This window comes from Podarcis bocagei, assembly GCF_964188305.1.
Source record: "Podarcis bocagei genome assembly, chromosome: 11".
NCBI lineage: Eukaryota > Metazoa > Chordata > Lepidosauria > Squamata > Lacertidae > Podarcis > Podarcis bocagei.
The window spans coordinates 34,712,693-34,734,452 of record NC_138136.1 but is presented as its reverse complement, the minus strand read 5'-3'; the positions used below and the strand labels follow the sequence as shown (position 1 = coordinate 34,734,452).

Sequence of the window (21,760 nt, the reverse complement as noted above, 5' to 3'; positions counted from 1 at the left end):
ATGTTTAAAAAAGAAGGTGACTAATAAAATGTGCATTTAGAGAAATTGAAACCTTTCTAAATGATAGTGCTTATATATTGCTATTGACTCTTTTTTTTATTAGGTAGAAGATGTATTCTTTCAGCAGCATATGTGGACAGTTCAACATGGGAACAAAGAGAAAAAGATCAGCAGAGCCTGGGTAAGGAAATACTTTGGAGTCTACAATAATGATGAACTATTGTCTAAATCAGGGCAGTCCAACTGTTCATACCAAGTGGGCTGCAAGAGTACTTTGACACAGAATCTGCAGGTCACACACTGCCTTGTCGTGCGAGTTGGGGGCAGCAAAGCCAAAATTTGACTGCTCCCCAGCCCTCATGCTGCCTTCCCAAAGCCAGATAAGAGAGGTGCTGGACTTTGGGAAGGAAGCACCTGGCTCTGGCAGGGTCCTAAATATCGGAAAGTGCTAACTAGGCTTTGGGAAGAAGGTGGGAGGACTCTAGGGCACTGTCAGATCCCTCATGCCTCCTTCCCAAAGCCTAGCACCTCACTTCACTGGCTTTGGCAAGGCAGTGTGAGGGCTGAGGTGGGAGCGTGGTGTCAAATGTTGCTATGGGCCGCCAAAAAGGCCCTGTAAATTCACATTCGTTAGTGGTCTTCACTAGGTGTTCCCAGAGCAATACACCTGAGTTGTTGAGGGTGAGGTATGTGAGAAAGAAGTGGAGAACTGTCCAGACATTAAATTCTGGAATAGAAGTTACGTTAACCCGAGGCTCTATCTGCACTATATGTTTAAAGCAGTATCATATATCTTTCAGGAGGCATGGCTTCCCCCAGGGAAAGTGTGTTCAGGGTGCTGAGAGGAGACCCCTATTCCGCTCACAGTTACCATTCCCAGAGTTCCTTTGGAAGAGGGATTGATTGTTAAAAAACTCTGGGAATGGTAACTCTGTAAGGGGACTAGGGGTCTCCTAACAACTCTCAGGACCCTTAAGTTCACAGGCTGTTTAAAGTGGTTTGAATCTGCTTTAAATGTACAATGTAGATGTGGTCTTTGTGGTAGCAGAATCCAAGAGCCTTTCAAAGCAGAACAGGGGCTGCTATTGCAAATGGCGTTTCTATGGCAAGTTTTTTCTCCATGTAACATAACTTTCCCCATGGTTCTATCATGACATCCCAGCTCCTCATCAATGGCTCTGCCCTGCAGGGGTAGGCAAACACAACTTTGTGATACTGGACAGTCAAATCCCACAGGATTAATGCTAAAAGATGATCCATTAAGCAATGATTTAGGCAGGAAGAAATAGCTGACCATCTAACTTTGAAGGAAAAATGGGCAGAAATCCTAGGAGGCAAGCTGCCAAGTCAGGATTCTGAATGGACAGAAGGTCAAAGAAATAGAGACTGGGATGAATAATTGGATGTGGAATGTAACAATTACTGTCTGTATTTGGTTGAAAAAATCTGGGCTTTTCAGTTTGCAAACAGCAATCTTGCATTGTCTGTTATTTGATCACAAGATGGCAGTGCTGTCTTTGCAGATGATGGCAACTCTCAATCAAGGGATGCATTAGTTTTGCAACAATGGTCACTCAGGGAAGCATTACAATTGCACATGATGGAGATAATCTCCCTGTAAGAGGGAAATGTTGGTGCTGTGTGATGTACACAAGTGTGGATGTTGCTGGGGCTCCCCATTTTCAGGAGCTGCTCTGCATTTTCTCCTGTGGGTGGGTGGGGGAGTCACGCATGAAGTGCCATGGTATGGATGAATCTTCCCTTAGCACCATTTAAAGGCTCTATTGTTCACAGACATAGCAGTTAAAGCCTGGATTTCACCACTCTTTTAAAAAGAATATTAAAATGGGTTGTGGTTCTGAAACACCTTTGTGATTACACAGCAGGTTGATTAATTTCGAAAAGGGAAAGAATGCAAGCATTAATCATGGGATTGTTCCAGGGCTCGGTGTCGACAAAGGGGATGGAATGTGCAGAAAAAAGATGCAGAAATGGACAAACAAAAGGCTAGAACAATTCTTAGGCTATGAAAGATTGAAATGTTTGAGGTTTTTTAGTCTAATAAAAAAGAAAAATGCAAGTATTGAAGGGTGGGGATGGAAACTCGTAAAGACACACTTTTTTGCCCAAGGTTTCCCTGATCCTTAAGTTAGGACCTTGTTTTTTTAAAAAAATTGTTTGAATTCCTGATTTTATAAAGCTTTACATTACTGTTTTACAAGTTTTATGTTGTGTTTCTTTGTTTTGATTTTTTTATTGTTCTTACGTTGTACAATGTTTAGAGGTTTTAAAAATATTAAGCAGTTTATAAATGCTTTCAAGTGAATAAAGCAAGCTTCATGAAATTAATGCACGATGTGGAAAAAGTGGAGAAAAAGAGGTTTTTCTCCCTCCTTCATAATACAGTCATACCTTGGGTTACAGACGCTTCAGGTTGTGTGATTTCGGGTTGCGCACCGCACCAAACCCGGAATGACCGGAACGGGTTACTTCCGGGTTTTGGCGCATGCGCAGAAGCACCGAATCACGACCCACACGTGCGCAGACGAGATGCTGCGGGTTGTGAACTCCATGGGTTGTGAACGTGTTTCTCGCATGGATCATGTTCGCGACCCGAGCGTCCACTGTATCAGACCCTGGGGTCATCCAGTGAAACTGAATGGAGGGAGAGTCAGGATGGGGGGGGGGAGGAAATAGTTTTTCACAGACACAAGGATATAGTTGCCAATGTGGATGGCTTTAAAAGAGAATTAGACACATTTATGGAGGATAAGGCTATTTGTCGCTACTGACCACCATGGCTATGTTCTGCTTTCATGGTGAGAGGCTTCTGAATGCCAGTTGCAGGAAACTGCAAGAGGGGAGAGTGCTTTTGAGCTCAGGTCTTGCTTTTGAGCTCCTCATAGACATCTGGTTGGCCACTGTGAAGAAAGGATGCTTTATTAGATGGGCCATTGGCTGTCAACAGCTACTAGTTATATGCTTTCTCCAGAATCAGATGCTGATGCAGCATACAGGTAGAAGGGGGGCGACAAAGGGAGGTGTCTGTTGCCCTTACGTTTTGTGTTCCTGTAGGCATTTGGTTGGCCACTATGGGAAATGGGATGCTGGGCTAGATAGGCCATTTTGTCTGTTCCAGCAGGGTTCTTCTTTACTTCTTAATGGGATGAGGGCTGTGCCCCTTTGCCAAGCACTGGTGCCAACTCTAAGGGGCCCACAGATTTATTTTTTGTGTGGGTGCTAGCCTCCCAGGCAACATGCAGGGCCTTGCGAAGCCTCCAACGTAACATCTGGTAGAAAACCAGAAGTTGCATCGAAGGTCGCACGAGGCCTCGGACGTGACTTATGAAAATCCCATTATTTGTCTAAACCGCAGGAGAAATTTACTGCTTAACAGTGGTTTTTTGAATGCCATATGAGGATACTGACATATTGAAATACTGAATGCCATATGAGAGTACCGACATCCTTAAGGAGACTGCCTGCAATCTACAGTACCTCTTTGTGCTAGTGGTTTTTCTTCCTGTCCATTAGAAACTAAACTTGAGACCACTGATTTATTTCAAAGAGGATACCAAGCAGCTATTATACAATAACCTTCCATTGATTGGTGCTGACCTGAGCCAGATTTGAACCAGCAGTTTTGGGAGTTGAAAAGCTTTATTCCTAGTTACAAGTCCCTTGAGTCACCCATTTATAGGGACTGGGAATTTTAATCTCTACAGACAGTGGTAAAGCAAATTTCATCAATAGGCAATCTTAGATCTCATTATTTTGGAAGGTTATGCTTAGTTGTTGGATGGATGTCACTCTGAATTTAGAATTAATTATGATTTTCTTTGGCTGATTCAGGAGATTTCCATACCACTTTCAGTAATTTGGGCTTTGTAGAAGGACAATATATATCTTTTGTACACCATAGGTAATATAGACATCAGACAAAGATTGACAATTTTCTCCTGAGTAACAACCCACACTGAAAAGGGGAGATTGGAAACTAGCCAATAACTGTTCAACCCAGAGGTGCCCGAAGTCTCTTTTTAGTAAGTTTTTCTCCCTAGCCCTTAAAACAGTGTTTATCAAACTTGTTGGACTATAACTCCCATCATTCCTGACTACTGGTCCTGCTAGCTTAGGATGATGGGAGTTGTAGTCCAACAACAGTTGGGGACCCAAGTTTGAGAAAAACAGCGCCTTAAAGGAAATACTATTTGCCTTCTGTACCCAGGGCATCTGTAATCTTGCTATACTGATAAAGAACTGATCCAGCTAAATTAAGAGTTTGCCACTTACCATCTGATTAGAATAGTCTTGCTCATATTGGGAACAGACGCTTAACCAATGTGGCCAAGTGTCGTCCAGTCTCAAATCTTCCATTCTTGGGCAAGGTGATTGAGCGGGTGGTCGCTGAACAACTCCAGCCTGGAGGATGCGGACCATTTGGATCCCTTCCAATCGGGATTCAGGCCTCGTCATGGGACTGAAACTGTCTTGGTCACACTGGTCAATGATCTCTGCGGGCCAGGGACCAAGGTGAAAACTGTTTCCTGGTCCTGCTGGATCTGTCAACGGCCTTTGACACCATTGATCATGACATCCTTCTGAACCGCCTAGAGGAGCTGGGAGCTGGGGTCACTGTTATACAGTGGTTACACTCCTTCCTTCCTGTTCAGAAAGTGGTGTTGGGGGGGATGAGTGTTCAGACCCCTGGGCTCTCACGTGGGGTGCCTCAGGGCTCCATCCTCTCCCCCATGCTTTTTAACATCTATATGAAGCTGCTGGGAGAGATCATCAGGGGGTTGGGCATTCACCAGTATGGAGATGATAACCAGCTCTACCTCTCCTTCAAATCTGAACCAGTGAAGGCAATAAAGGTCCTGTGTGAGTGTCTGGAGGATGGATGGTGGTTAACAGATTGAGGTTAAATCCTGACAAGACAGAAATACTGTTTTGGGAGGACAGGGAGCAGGCAGGTATGGGGGACTCCCTGGTCCTGAATGAGGTGATTGTGCTCCTGAAGGACCAGGTATGCAGCCTGGGAGTCATTTTGGACTCAGCTGTCCATGGAGGTGCAGGTCAATTCTGTGTCCAGGACAGCTGTCTACCAGCTCCATCTGGTACGCCGGTTGAGACCATACCTGCCTGCAGACTGTCTCACCAGAGTGGTACATACACCCCACGTAGAGTGCATTGCTGTGCAATGCACTCTATGTGGGGCTACCTTTGAAGGTGACCTGGAAACTACAACTAATCCGGAATGCAGCAGTTAGACTAGTGACTGGGAGTGGCTGCCGGGACCATATAACACAGGCCCTAAAGGATCTTTACTGGCTTCCAGTGTACTTCTGAGCACAATTCAAAGTTTTGATGCTGACCTTTAAAGCCCCAAAAGGCCCTCAGCCCAGTATACCTGAAGGAGCATTTCCTGCCCCATTGTTCAGCCTGGACACTGAGGTCCTCCTCTGAGGGTCTTCTGCTGGTTCTCTCACTGCAAGAAGCAAGGCTACAGGGAACCAGGCAGAGGGCCTTCTCTGGGAAAACCAGCCAGATGGGCAGGGTATAAATAATAAAATTATTATTGTTGTTGTTGTTGTTGTTGTCTGACACATGAGACTCAATTTGACTAAATGACAACTAGAGTTTAAAATATTAAATAACAAGCTGCACAGAGTACATACGATGAATCAAGGGAAAGTCCTATCTTTTTTGCAGGAATGCTGCAAGTGTATAAAAGAGGCAAATGCAAAATGAATTATTCATTTCTTTCCCAGTAGTGAAACAGTAATTGAAGCTTTGCTGGCAGAACTGCTACTCTGTTCAGTTAACCTGATTTCTACTACCTGTTTTTGAAGCATTTCACGATGGGGCTGATGAATGTGTGTCAGCAGAGCATGCTTTATACTGGAGCAAAAGCTCTGGCAAAGATTTCCAAGTACTTTGTGAAGACATCAGACTACATCAGGAAAAACTTTTGAGCTGTTTGGCAGTGGCATTATCTCCCTTGGGAGGTTGTGGACTCTTCTTCCTTGGAGGCTATTAAGCAGAGCTTGGACAGTCATTTGTCATGGATGCTTTAGCTGAGATTGCTGCACTGAAGGGGGTTGGACCAGATTATCTATGATTCTACCAAAGAAAGAGTCTTGTGCACCAATGATTAGCATGACGAAGCTGTATTGCAGGGGTGGGGAACCTGTTACTCTCCTGATGTTGCTGGACCATAACTCCCATCATCCCTGACCATTGGCCATGCTGGCTGGGGTTGATGGAAACTGGAGTCCAATATCATCCAGAAGACCACAGGTTGCCCATCCCTGCTCTAGTAGGGCTTACTGTGTGGGAGGTGTGAGAGCCTTTAGCCCTCCTGATGTTGCTGAACTACAAAGCCCATCAGCCCCAGCAAGAATGGCTTATGAGATTATGAGAGTGGTAGTTCAACAGCATTTGCCCAAGGGGTTTGAAAGTTCAGAAATAGAAAATCAGAAGTCTACATCTGGAATAAATTGTGCAGATTCAGTTTTCATTCTGATAATTTAGGAACATACATATTTCAAGTCTGTGTCCAATTCAAAAGCCATAGTTCTAGTTTATGCAGCTTTATGCTGTGTTTCTATAGCAAGGTTTCCCAGACATGGGTTTCTAACTGTTCTTGGACTACAACTCCCATCATTCCTAGCTAGCAGGACCAGTGGTCAGGGATGATGGGAACTGTAGTCCACAAACAGCTGGAGACCCAAGTTTGAGAAAGCCTGGCATAGAGCTATGGTTGTAGGAAGAAAGGCTAGCTTCCATTTCCACTGTTACCTGAGAAGGCAGTGCTAACTTTTGATGAGTAGGCTAGCAGCCAATCCTATGGCTGGAGTGAGGAGAAGTTATTACATTTCCATGGCTGATATTTAAAAATGGAGGCTTACATTAAATGCTTTTATCTGTCTTTTAGTGCAGATCGCTGAGTAACTTTGCTTATACTTCTTTGGGTTTTTTTTCCTTCTCAGAAATGATTAGTGATAATTGAAGATTTTTATTTTCTTTCTACAGTTGAACTAGCCACTCTGATGGACAGAACCTATGAAAGAAAGCTTCCTGTCAGCTCCTTAACTGTATCCCGGGTAAGAATACACACTCAAGTTTGGCCAAAGATGAAAGCCACAATACCCCCAACCCTCGCTAGAAAGCCCCTAGTCAGATATAACCTCTTTTCTTCCAGGAGATCTTGAACTGAAATATTTTTTGCTGCATATGCTATACTGTGATCTAAAGTTACTGAGTTAGTATTGTGCTGAGGGCACAATGATAGTCATTTAAAGCCCTGAGATGAGTTGAGATGATTTGCCTTGGTGTGATGTGCCTTCTTTCTAATCTCTCTTCTCAAGCTTTGTTATTACTTTTTAATCTACATTATTTGTCTCACTATTGAGCTGACCTTCTTTGGCTATAACGCTAATGCTTTGTAGTACAAGCTCTACTTCTTAACTCCCCCAGGCCTAGAGATAAGATTCCAAGTTCTAAAGTGTCAATAAAGTATTGCTGGCATGTGGAGGTCATGCATGTCAATATAGCATCAAGGCAATCAACTAAATTGGATTTTGAAAAAGAAAGAAAGATAAGACTGCCTGGAAAAGAACATTGTAGCCGTACTAGGCCAGATGTTCTTGTAGTGTCCAGATGTGGAAACATGAGGACACTTGATGGTTATTAATTATTTGTATTCATATTAAAGTGTTCTGGGCATTATACAACTAATAGCTTATCAAACTAGTAGCCTGATACAATATTCCATTTCCTGTCTTTCAATCCCAGCCTCTGGTGGGTTACATTTTTTTATTTGAAGTCGTATACAGCCCACCCTTCACCACACAGTCCCAGACAGAGATGCCAAGTTCCATGTGACATTATGGGGGGGGGGACTTGCCACGTGTTTGTGACATCACACATGTAATGTTGGGTGGAGGCTGCAGGCCCTGGGGTGGCCCTCTGCCACTGCAGGGAGGCCTGGTGGGGCCCTGCCCCTCAAGATTGCGGGGGGCTCAGCCCTGTCCCTGCATACTTTGGCAGGGCTGAGCTTTGCTTAGCCCCGCAGATTTGGGGCCTATGGTCCCAGAGAGGGTTACATGTTGCTCAATTCAAATAAACTGTTTTGCATAAACATTACAAGACCACAGATTAAAGAATCAGTTGGAAATAACTACAGCACTGAAATGGGAAGGGTATTCTGGTCTCGTCCTCCACCCACAAAGGCCTGGACAAAAATGTGCATCTTGACCTGTTTTTGAAATCTATACAATGATGAGGTCAGATGAAAAGACAATTTTTGGTTCAAGGTGCACCCCCAACTCAAACTATGGACCTGTTCACTCCAGGGGAGTACATCCTGTCAAGAAAAGGTTGTCTGCTCACTTCCTGGACCCTAAAGCCCACAACACTCAGCACCTCCAGCTTGTCTACATTCAGTTTCAGTTTAATGGCCCACACTCTGCCCATTACCACCTCAAGGCAGCAGCCCAGCATCTCAACCGCCTCTCCTGATTCACATGGCATTGAGAGATAAAGTAGTGTGTCATCAGTGGGATCCCAAAACCCCTGATGACATTCCCAAGAGCTTCATGTAGATGTTGAATAACGTGGGGGACAAGGTCGACCCCTGTGAGACACCACAAGTTAACTCACATGCTGTCAAGTAATAGTTTCCCATTGCTATCGTCTCATATATAGAAATGAAACCACTGCAGTGCAGGGCCCCTCAAAGAGAATCAACTATCGTTCCCCCAGACCTCTCCCTACAAAGATCGGTTTGGATGCTATACCTGGGCCTGAACCTGGCTTGAAAAGAGTCCAGATAAATTAATGGAATATCTTAAAATAGGCAACCTGTGATATTATATGATAGGAACACAGCCTTGTATCAGGCTCAGGCTGTTTATCCAGCTTGGCCAGGATTGTCTACTTTATTTTGGGACTCAAACTCCCATCAGCCACAGCCAGATAACCAATGGTCATGGATGATGGGAGTTGTAGTCTGCAAAAATCTTGGGAGCTATCAGTTTCCTGTTTCTGATCTATGTTTGGCAGTGACTTTTCAGGGTCACAGGCAGAACCTTGCACACTGTATGCTTCCTGATTCTTTTCACCTGAGACTCAGTTGATTGAAACGGGGTCCTTCTGAAAATGAAGTTGCTCTACCAACAGCTGTGCTTTTTCTTCATGGAGGAAAAATGAACTATATTAATACTGTTGATACTTCTGTTTTCAATTACCGTATTTTTTGCTCTATAAGACTCACTTTTTCCCTCCTAAAAAGTAAGGGGAAACGTGTGTGCGTCTTATTGAGCGAATGCAGACTGCACAGCTATCCCAGAAGCCAGAACAGCAAGAGGGATCGATCCTTCTTGTTGTTCTGCCTTCTGAGATTCATAATATTTTTTTTCTTGTTTTCCTCCTCCAAAAACTAGGTGCTTCTTATGGTCTGGTGCGTCTTATAGAGCGAAAAATACGGTAATTTGTTTGCCCTATCCCCCTTTTAAAAATGGCTTATGTTGTTGGCCATAACTAAAGCTGGTGGAAGAAAGTTCCATAGGTCAGCTAAGTGTGTTGTGAAAAAAGCATTTCATTTAAAACCAGAGCAGCACATGCTGTTTGTTCATTTAATTGGGCGTTTTTCTCCAATTCCGGTACCACATCAAAGAGAAAGCAGCTGCTTCCATTTGGCTTCTTCCAGTTCACCGATAATTATACATAGCTCAATATACTGCATTCATGTGGAACTGGACATGTGTCCTTAATCCCCAAAGTTGCGAGAATGGATGATTGCTCTTCAGTGACATCCAAGGACTTAAGAGCGGGTAGCTCTTTCCCTGCCCCTGACAGATACTGGAAAATAGGGATTCACCAGCCCAGTAAGATTTCACCATACAGGACTTTTCCCATCACAGTGATGTAGTGATAGGAGAAGCTACACCTGCTACAGCTTAGAAGTTTGGTTGTAAGTTGCTTTGGGTTGCCTTGGGCAACATAAAGTGACAAATTTAACGAATAATAATAATAATAATAATAATAATAATAATAATAATAATAATAATAAATTAGTAGTAGTAGTTGTTGTTCAGGAGTTCTCTCAGGAGCTTCCATTGCCTTTGATGAAGTCCTGCTGTGCTCCCTCCTAGGCTTCCCAGCGTTTCATGTTTCACTATGTCCTAGAAATGGGGAATGACCTGGCGTTTCTGAAGGAAATGATAAATGAAAACATGAAGGGTAAACTTCATAGTGATGATTTCTGATGGCGCTACATGCACTTTGCATTTTTTGAAAAAAGAAAAAAGAATTTATGTGACGTTACCAAAACATGTGGAGTCCTGTGAGCTGCATAGATTATGCAAATTAAGCAAGTTTTGCATATTTCAACTGTTTTACATAATTTGTTTTTTGCTTTTGCTTGAAGAAAGGTTGAAGGAACTATGCAATATATTGGAGCCCCACCTGATGGTCACTGGATGTCCTACTCATGCTTCATCTCCCAAGATTTTGCCAGCCATTGTTCCCTTTCACTATTACTGTGTATTTCGAGCCTATCTTCATAATGTACAATCTTTAAAAAAGCATAGATGGGCAGCCATATAAATTTAACAACTACATAAATAATGTGGAGTCGTTCCCTCTATTTCTGATGCTCAGACGTCTGTGCCGTTGCATGACACCTGTTCTGCACTGCACAAGATAGAGACATTAGCAGATTTGGGGGAACACCAAAGTTTGTAGAAGTACAAATATTTTGTGGGGGAGGGCTAAGAGAGGTGAAGCACAAAAACAGGCCATTGAGGACTGAGTGAGCTTCAGAGGCCAAGGATTGCTGACTGACAGTTGCAAGGTGGGGGCAGGAAAACAGGTGGAACGGGGAATAGAATTGAGTAGCCCAGTTACAACTGGTTTGTAAATGGCTTGCTATATGTCCCAATTGTACTGAACACAAACACAGTCAGTTACAATCATATGATGTTCCATTTACCTGGCAAGCGATTGGAACTGTAATGTTCTTCAATTGCAAATCGTAACACTTGTTGAACCATTCACAAAACTAGTTAGGTTTGCACCTTTCTGCACTCTGGGCTGATCATCTTTTTCTCCTTCAGTTTATAGACAACATTACTTCACGTGAACAAGTGGATCAAGCTGAGTATTATCTTTACAAGTAAGCAACCTTTTTGGTTTCCAAACTTTGATTTATGAGATAAAGAAATCAAGGCTATTTAATATATTATTTGCGTCAAGCTGTTGGTTGGGGACAGTTAGCTGTTACTTGTAATTATATTGCAGATCACCAATCAATAGGTGACCAAGGATCCATAAATGCATTAATCAGCTCAGCCCTGGAGAGTAAACCTTTTACTCTGATGAGAAAATAGGAACAGGAAAAGCCCTCACTGTTATTATACACCTGGAGAAGTGGGGGGATTCTCCATGATGCCACATTGACTTTAGAAGCATGGGAGAATGGCAGGGACCCTCTCTGATGCTGCAGTAAGCGTTACAGAAACCTGGAAAGCTATTAGACTTATTGCTGCTTCCTGGTAGTTTGAAGCTTAGCAACGTGGGTTTGAACTCCTGCCCTTCTTCACAGTTGTCCTGAGTTTCAAGCTCTGCATAATGTCAGAGGGCCCTTTCCCCTCCGAAGTGGGGTGGGGGGCTACGGCAAGAATGCTGGCTCCCAAATCCAGTGAAGATATGTTGACGGGGGCCAATATGGGGTGTAATGATGTTCCTTTCTGCTGTTTGTATGGTAACCTCTAGACTCATTGACTGCTAGATTTGTACACTGAGCATTCTCACCTTGCTAGGTGTGCTTGGGGTTGTGGTATGGTAATGTTGGATGCAAATGTGGCAAAATGCTGCTTAGCATTATTGATGTTTTTATTCTGACTTGTCTGCAAAGAGTTCAGGGCAGCATATGTGGTTCGCTTCCATTTTAGCCACACAATAACCCTCCAAGTTAGGTGAGGCTGGCAGACCATGATGGTGGTGACATTCATGGCTGAGTGGGAAGCTCTAACTGACACCAAAATGGCTCTCTCTGCAGCACTTTTTATACCAATTATGCAGCCCAGTCCTGTGCATATTTACTCAGAAGTAGGACCCTATTTGTTTAATAGTTAAGTATGCGTGGGATTGAAGCCTTAATGGATCAGGTGTGTTACAGCCACCATCATTTTATGTTCTGACAACACTGCTTTGAGGTAGACTGCTGCTGTTCCCATTTTACGTAAAGTGAACCATGGTAGCAAAAGAAGGTACTTTCTTAAGACCAAAGGCTGATTATGTGATTTTAAGTTGCGTTTTGAAAATGGTACTCAAGTCAAACTCTCTTTTCATTATACAGTGTTGAAAGTCATGTATGATTTCAAGTGTAAAACTAGTTAATTACAACCAGCAAAGGCAGTTCCTTCAGAGTTCTCCCTTCATTAAGAATCTGGTACATCTGATTCAGCCGAACACATTTATTTCCTGCAGATTACTAATCACATCTGGAATTTTGAGGGCGGTCCAGGGGTACCATTAACAAAAACGCTGATTTGTGTTCGGGGGTGACATAACACAAAATGGCTGCCGCATCTAAAATAACAGAAAAGGATTCAGGAACACAAAATGGTGCCGGCATGCCTGCCCCTTCAGTCCCCCCTCCCCCCCAAAAGAAACAAAAGGCACACATATCAACCACTTACAGAGAGAGGCTCTTTCCCTCATCTCTTGTATTCAGAATGGAAGGGAATATGAGTGTTCAGTCCTGACCTGTAATTAAATGTGGACTTGCTTAAAGCAGTGCATTAAACGTAGGAGAGTCAGAGCCAGTGCAAACAGAGACTGACCAGGAAGAACACACAAGTTTCCCATGCATTGTTGATTTTTGGGGCGATATTTGCTGAAATGGCCTGCAGGTGCCATAGGAAGTGCTTGTGGGCACACTGGCACCAGCAGGCATCATGTTGGCAACCCTTTTGCAGCTATAGTTGTGAGTGTTTAAATAACCTTTAGTCTTGCTTTGGATACTTGGTCTACTATCCTCTGGCAGTGGACTCTTGTTGAAAAATGTGGGTGTGCAACTGAGCAGCTAGAACAGCCACCAGCTTTGCCTTGAATAAAATATGTGGAATGACATGCCTGTTCACAGCTTCTGCTTCTGCTTGGTTTTTCTCCAGGTCATAATTTAATTAAAACTGCTATTTTTGAGGTCTTGTGTGTCTTTGTGAGAGTTGAAGGCTACTTCTGGGTCTACTGCATTAATCAGAAGAACCAGTAGGGAGGGTTGCTGACAGAGTTCAAAAAGCAAACACTTCTCCTTATTTGACTTTTACATATTATGAATAATTGGTTGGTCCAGTTTTATACCTATATTTTTCCCTCTTATTTTTAATGGTGCAATGAGAATTCTAATAGCTTTCAGGGTGAAATGCAGGTTTCATTATCCCTTTAACCAACACTGCTAGAAGGCTTCACAGAAACCAAAGGGCATAGTAACTGCCTTGCTGACAATAGAATCATAGCATTGAAAGAGACCTCAAACACCATCCAGTTCAGCCCTCTGCTCATGCAGGAAACCAATTAAAAGCAAGTGTGCATCTCTTGCTGGTGACACATCTCAAAGTAGCAATATATTGGCATTACATGAAAGGTGTTACAACTGAGTGCCTGTATCCAGGGATCGAAATTAGCAGGGTGCCAGGCGCATTTTGCGTCTAAAGATTCTCCATTTGTGAGCACCTCAAAAAGTCTGGGTGCCATTTTTCGCGCCTGGCCAACACTCAAGGATTACTGAAATGTATGTGCTTTGAAGCCTCAAAGTACAGTGGTACCGACTTCCGGGTTGACGCGATCTGGAAATGGCGGATTCCCTCCGAGCTCCGGAGGGAATCGGCTCCACTGAGGATGGGTCTTTGCCGCGCCGGCGACGCGGGGACCCTTAAAAACCGCAGGCGCGGAAGCCTGCGGACTGAAGACTCGGCGGGTGCCTTAAGCGCCCCCCCTGATTCGCAAAGAGCCTTTTTAAAGGCTGCGGAGGGGATACGGGGGTGGCGTGGCACTGAGAGTCGATCGCTACCTCGGTGGAGCGAAGCCGCGAGCCATAACCAGAGAGCGCTGACTTCCTTCCTTGAAAATTTGGATTGAAAGAATCGCCCGTGAGTAAGACGGATCGGGACTTTATAAAAATTCTACCTTGAATTGGAGACGAGCGGGGGGTGTCTAAAAGGAAGTCCGCACCCCCCCCTTGCAGACGATCTAAGCAACGGCGCAAGAGCTAAGCTGGAGAGCCTACCCCTGGTGGGGTGAGTTAAAAAGGACATTAACTTCCGAGATTTAACTAAGGGAAATTTTGGGCTGGAGAGTGGAGTTTTGGGAACCTTCTTTTTGCTTTAAACAACCCCCCCTCCCGGGCCCGGGAACGTCCTGCCTTGGTGCCTGTGTAAGAGCTGCGGAGTTTGACAGCTGTCAAAGCTGTCAAACGGCCGATTTAAAGTGGAAAATTTGTCATCTAAGATCCCTCTGGACTAAGACGAGTTATAATTGAGCTAAAACTGTTGGAAACTAAGTAATAATAATCAGTTAAAGGATTGTTGGTGAAAAGGCTAATAAGTAACCAGATTCCCCCTAGGGGGAATTCTGTGAAACTACAATGGATACAATGGCTGTGGAAGGAAAGTTACTAGTGGAAATCGAAAGGATGTTTCAATTGGTGGGAATCTTACAAGAACAGAGCTTGGCCATGAATAAACAACTTGAGACTATGACCTTGGGAACAGGCAACTCTGCTCTTAGTATTGAGGACCTCAATGAGAAAGAATCCACAGCTGAATGGGAAACAATACCTACAGAGCTGGAAGAGACTAAACAACAAGAAAAAGAAGAAGTAATCCTGGGAAGCAACAACCAAAAGCTGACATCTGCGGAACACAAGCAAGGAAATGCTGGGAACATATCTACTACAACTCGGCGAAAGACACAGAAGAAGAAGGAGGAGGCCCCGGGACAAAATGGAATACAGAAAACTAAAATAAAGAAATACGATTGGGGCCTCCGTTTGGACTTTGATTGTGAAGAGATAGGCTTTGTGGAAATTCTCCAGCAGTTACTTTTGAACCCCCTTGTGGGAAGAGGATACACTTTGATGGTGAAAGAGCTTTTCCCAGACCTGACGACTGACATAAAGGACTACCAACAGGACAGGCGAAGAGGGACTGAAAGGGATTTGAAAGCCTCGGACGTGAGGAACCCAGGCTGAGAATCTCGAATCTGGATCTTTATTGGGAAGGGACAAAAACCGGGGAGGGGAGGGAGGGAAGAAGAGACTCTTAAAAACTCTTAAGACTTCTAGGTTTGGTTAATATGACTCTTAATTAAGATAAAATGAAAATCGATGGAAGAGAACTTAAGTCCAACTTAGGAAAATTAATTTTTATTATAAAAAAGGTAATAAGATGAATAAGATTGTTAAGAGGAGAAATACCAACTTGCTGATATAATCTTGAAACTGGGATGCACGAGGGGAGGTGGGGGGAAGTCAGGGAACAAGTTTATGAAACGGGGATTTGCTGATTTTATACATGTTTTTGTCTTTTGTCTTTTCTTTGTGTATGTTTTGTCTCTATAAAACCAGAAAACCAAATAAAATTTTTTTACAAAAAAAAAAAAAAAACAAAGTACAGTGGTACCTCAGGTTAAGAACTTAATTCATTCCGGAGGTCCGTTCTTAACCTGAAACTGTTCTTAACCTGAGGTACCACTTTAGCTAATGGGGCCTCCTGCTGCTGCCGCGCCGCCACCACACAATTTCTGTTCTCATCCTGAGGTGAAGTTCTTAACCCGAGGTACTATTTCTGGGTTAGCGGAGTCTGTAACCTGAAGCGTCTGTAACCTGAAGTGTCTGTAACCGGAGGTACCACTGTATATGTTAAAGATAGACAACATGTTAAGAAGTTTAACAATAAAGAGTAGCGTGTTTTCAAACCGAAGTATGGGACTGATGTTTTTTATTGTAAACACCAAATTAAACATGTATTAATAATTTCTGATAAAAATGTGGTTTTAACAATGTGTCTCTTATGTGAATTGTGTATTAGTTCATGATTATAAAAGTAATAAATAGTGTTGCCAACCTCCACAAAATGTGGCGACTAAAGATTCTGTTTTGGTGCCCACAACTCGGGTCCCAGAAGCCATTTGGCTCCTAGCTTTTCTATCTACGCTTCTAACACTGCCAGTATCATAGGTCTAGTAGAGAAACTAATTCAGAAACTTAAAGAGTGCTCAGTGGAAAATTGAAGAAAGGTAATATTGTAGGGTGGTATGATTTTTATTAGTTTATTAGAGAAAAAAGAACATCAAAGGACTCCCCCAACAAAATGTGATAAACTTGGAATTCCTTCCTTCCTTCCTTTTACTTAGCATGGTTTTTCTTTTTCTTTATGTTATGTGTCTCTAATAAAATGCCCATTCTGATTAACTGATAGTTTACGTTGTCTGTATATGTTGCTATAGTTGTGTTTTTTGTATATTTTAAAAAGCAATAAGAATTAATTATTAAAAAAGAACACCCAACTCACTTGGCTAAAAAAAGTACCTTACACAGCTTTATGGTAGTGATTTATTTATGTCTTACACATCACCATCCATAAATGCTTTGTTCACTTACCCTTAAAAAAATACACAGCACTTTTTTACAGCCAAATGTCAAAGGCTGTGTGAAAGATTAAACACGAAAGTGCTACCACTGACTCATTATTCAAAGATACCAGCATCTTGTTGGCTAGGACCTTAGATATGGTCTTAATTTGCATATCGTCTTGGCATCAGAAGTGTTTAATTATTGCTTCATTCTTAGCTATCCTGCTTATGTAGGAACAGCTGGGAAATGAGGTTTAGAAGTTGTAGAAAGGTCAGCAGTAGCTGGAAAATACAGATGGCAGCCAAGATGGAACAGTAAACATGGCTGGCACCCTGCCTAGTACAGGTAAGCTACTGCGCACAGATTTCTCTTTTTCAACGCAAGCTCTTTTGGATTCATTAGTAACCTGTAATTACCTGGTTGGTCTGTTATTTCACGGGAAAACTCATTTATGATTTTATAGCTGTCTTGCCTCACCTAAGCATGGGCAGTGAAGGGATGCCGTAAGTGGGCAGGAGGAGAACGATGGGACCTGTGAGCACAGAGTGTAAATGAGATTTATGGAAATGATCGTGGCAAATTGGCCAAGTCTTTCGTGGAGAAGTTTGGAGGGGAAGCATCTGTGGAGCTGGGGGAGGACAAGGATATTTCATTGTCCATTACCCCCAATGTCGTGGAAATATGCCTGCTTGGAAGGGCTAATTAAGAGGCAAGCCTGAGCACCAACTGGCAAATGGAAAGATTTTCCTAAGTGCTAATTGATCAGTCTTCAGAATTCGTGAACTGCTCAGCCATCTCGGGAATAATAGTGTTTCCTCTTCGGTTTCTTTGTTTTTTGTTTTAATGCAACATATTTCCTTTTGCCTAAAAGTAGCATATTCTTTCTGTATTGTAACGTCACTGTTCAATTAGCTTTTAGTTATGATTGCACTCATTTTCTTAAACATCAAACAAAACAAAGAGAACAAAGGGTAAAAGGCGCACACTTTGGGAAGCTGTGGTTGGCTGCTTTTTCCTATTTAATACACATTTGGTGTGAAACTAACTTTTCCCCACGTGCAAAATAGCTCCAAGGCTCACATTGCGCAACCTGAAAAAATAAATAAATTGACAGCTCAAAGAAATTGGTGAATATTATACATGGGCCTGTCTGGTCTGTGTTTTTCAGCTTGCTTTCTTCTCTTTGCCCCCAATTCTCAATGTGATTTAAAATAAAAAATTAAAACCTTTCATACTGCACCATGGAGAGTGAGAGAGAGTATAGTGTTCTGAGCTTTTGCACTTCTTTCAATAAATGAAAGGAGAATTGCTGAGTTTTACTCAGAGTAGATCCATTGAAATTAATGAATCTAACTTAGTCATGTAGATTAATTTCATTGGGTCTTCTCTGAGTGGAACTTACCTAAATATCACCTAATTTTTTTACGACAGTGGTAGTGGGATGGGATCTATAACCTCAGAAACTAATGTGCAGAAATGCACAGCTACAGCCATGTGCCAAGGAAAAAGAAAAGTGGAGAAAGGTATTTCTCAGGTTTGTATAACACAGTGCGATATTTATAGCACATACATTGCCACCTTTTCCTCAGTGGCAGTTCACTCAACTTACTTTCTTTTTAAATGCCTGAGTTGTAAGTAGAGCAGGAAAAAGATTATTGTTATAAATGAGGGAGAGAACATGACTTCTCTCTGTGGGATGAACTAGCCAGTGTTTTGCATGTTGTTTTGGAACAGAAAGTGCCCAGTCCAGTCTCACTTCTGCCTTGAATTACAAGCCATTGTAAAACACATGGGTGTTTAGGCCTATATGATTTAGGCTCCTAATACAGTGGTACCTGCGGTTAAGTACTTAATTCGTTCCGGAGGTCCGTTCTTAACCTGAAACTGTTCTTAACCTGAAGCACCACTTTAGCTAATGGGGCCTCCTGCTGCTGCTGTGCCACCGGAGCACAATTTCTGTTCTCATCCTGAAGCAAAGTTCTTAACCCGAGGTACTATTTCTGGGTTAGTGGAGTCTGTAACCTGAAGCGTATGTAACCCGAGGTACCACTGTATGTGAAATACTGCTTCCCTGTTGTAGTTCTGCTGCCCTCAAAGGTTTGGGAGGGAGATGGCCGAGGACTTGGCATTCTCTGTGGCAGTCCCTAAGATGTGAAATTCCCTCCCCCACAGGGTTTCATCTGGTTCCTTCTTTGTATAGTTTCTGCTGAATGCTGTCTTTTGAAACCTGAGATATATATTTTAGGACTCACTCTGTTTTACTGATTGTAAATTGTTTCAACTGATTTTAATACTGGGTTTTTATATTGTTGAAACCCCTGGGACCTCATGGTAAAAAATGGGTAAGAAATTTATTTAAAAATAATGATTTGCTTCAGTCCCCCCCCCCCCAAATCTGCAACATGAAAATAAGCAGTGTGGTGCAGTGGTTAGAGTTTTGGACTAGGACCTGAGAGACTTCCAATCTCCACTCAGCTCTGAAGCTCACTTGGTGACCTTGGGCCAGTCACAGTCTCCTAGCCTAAACTACTTCACAGGGTTGTTGCAGGGATAAGGGCGGGGGGGGGGAGGATGGGGAGAGAACTATGTATGCCACCTTGAATTCATTGGAGGAAAGGTGGGATATAAATGAAATATGCAATTATTAAATTTTATTTATTTATTAGAAGCTGCCCCATCCACTCCATTTTCCACGTTACAACCCTTAAGATATTTGAAGATGGCTATCATATTTCCTTTGTTCCAGGGTAAACGTACCCAACTCCTCCTAAGTTCCTCATAAGGCTTGGTTTCCAGGTCCTTTATCATCTTGATTGCACACATTCCAGCTTGTCAGTATCCTTCTTAAATTGTGGCACCCAGAACTGGACGCAGGTCTCCAGTTGTGGTCTGACCAAGGCAGAATAGAGTGGTACTGTGGCTTCCCTTCATTTGACACTATACTTCTGTTGATACATCGTAGAATAGCATTAGCTTTTTTTGTGCTGCTTCACATTGTTGACTCATGTTAAGCTTGTGGTCCACTAAAACTCCCAGATCCTTTTCTCATGTACTACTAGTAAGCCAGGTGCCCCCATCTTATATTTGTGCAGCTGTATTTGTAATAGAGCTGTATTTATCTCTGTTGTAAGGATAATAGAAATAAAGTACCTGAAGTATATATTACGTGGGAGAATTAAGCACTTGCTAAACTTTTGGCTGCATTGTGCCCCATATAAATGGAAAACAATTTTAACGATAAACTGCTGCACTGTTTTGCCTGGATGCAGTTGCTGAAGAAATCTGTTTAAAGCAGCCTCTGCACGACAGCCATTTTATGTGTACAGATCATTTTTTGTGTACAGGAGCTGGTTCTTCTAATTACTTGTGTTACGGGAGCTGACTGATGAAGTTTCCCATTAAAATGCTTTCAGACAAGACCCACAAATCTAGCAATAAGTGTGATTGCGTACTATGATAGTAACTCCTGGAAAGATTCAGCTACTTCTGGTTTCTTGTGTGGGAATTCTCTCATCTGGATCTTGAGCCAGCATTAAGAATTGAATGCCTCTTCTCCCAGGAGTGACTCATTCCCTTTCAAATTACCACTTGATAAATGGGGTTGTTTGGAGTAGCTCTTATTTCTCCCCTGATGGATAGTTTGTTTCTAGTGACTTCACAGTGATGTTATTTGGCTGTTAGTTGTTCACTCCACAAAACATTTAGAAGAAAACTTGATAGAGATAGAGATGTCTTTCTGCTTTCTGGACCTAAGTCAGACCCCAGCATTTACCACAGGGGTGCCCAAACTTTTTTCAAAGAGGGCCAGATTTGATGAAGTGAACATACGTGAGGAGGGCCAACCAAAGTTGTTGAGCTTTTTTTTGAATTTTGCCCGAGGATATATACTGCTACCGGGCTGGATTAAATTGACCGGCAGGCCGAATTAGCCCCCCAAACATGCTTCATTTATCGTATTGGCCCGAATATAAGCCACACCCTCAAATAACTCTGGCCAAGACAGGGCCCTGTTTCGGAGTACACGCCTTCTTCAGCTGGTAATATCAAAAAATATGTCAAGATGGATCAAGGTGCTTCAATCCATAGATCATAAATATAATAAATAATAAATTATATATATTCTAAAGTATGTTAACACATATCATGATATTTGGTTCCATACCTCGGTTTTTTTGACGACTATAAATCTGTTGGAAGTCTGTATCATTTAGTTCTTTTATGTTTCTTTTTCGACATGCGTCTAGAAATAAGGATTTCCAAGAGTTATTATTTTCAGTCAAATTAATTGTGAAAAACGGACATCAGTTCAGTGTTTTCTCACCTTAGAAAATTGCATCCAAGTTTTCTTGCGTTTCTCTGGCGTTTTCTATTAGGGAGTGAAATCATTGTCTTATATGTGTGTCTGTGGGGGAGGGAGGATAGGCTCTCCCTTCTTAAAGGTGTAAGCAGAAAAAGGATTTAAAGTCCAAGGCCATCTATGGTGGTTTATTAGAGAAAAGAACTGTAGTCTTGATGTTCATTCAAGCCCTTGGGGGACATCGTTTCAAACAAATGAATATATCGTGCTTCCTGTTGTAACAATAGTCTATCAATATTTCTCCTGGTATATAGATCTACTTTTGGTTTCCAAATAATAAAGAAGACAAAATCCTCTTCCGTGTGTTTTTGTTGTATATAATGTTCCACCATTGAGGCTTCTCGTATTCTGTTACGGATCCGTGATCGATGTTCATTTATGCGTAGTTTAATTGGTCTGGTGCTTTTGCCTATATATATCTTTTGGCATGGGCATATCCATGCATATACGCTATTCTTCGTGTTACAGTTACTAAAATGTTCAATTTGAAACTTGAAGCCAGTCCGTATGTTGGTGAACTCCTTTACTTGTAGTGCGTATTTGCATACATTGCAGCTACCACATTTGTAATGGCCTTTAGTTGATGCTTCCGGGTATGTAAGTTGGTCCGATTTCACCAAATAATTCCTCAGTGATTTGGTTTTTTTTAAGCCAATTATAGGTGGTTTTTGACATCCTGGGATGTTAGATAACAAATGCCAATGTTTATATATGAGTTTCTTAATGCTGGAAGTATGTGGTGTAAATTGCAGTGATGTGCA

General features: G+C 42.3%; 1 protein-coding gene across 1 annotated transcript in view; it reads left to right on the top strand.

Annotated features, from left to right (window-relative positions):
• The window catches only part of MRPS27 (mitochondrial ribosomal protein S27), a 59,446-nt gene that overhangs the window by 2,948 nt on the left and 34,738 nt on the right, over positions 1-21,760 (top strand). Inside the window, exons 2-4 of the mRNA XM_081212519.1 lie at positions 104-181; positions 7,036-7,106; positions 11,121-11,179. Of these exons, the coding sequence (XP_081068645.1) occupies positions 104-181; positions 7,036-7,106; positions 11,121-11,179 (208 nt within the window). The remainder of the gene's footprint in view (positions 1-103; positions 182-7,035; positions 7,107-11,120; positions 11,180-21,760) is intronic.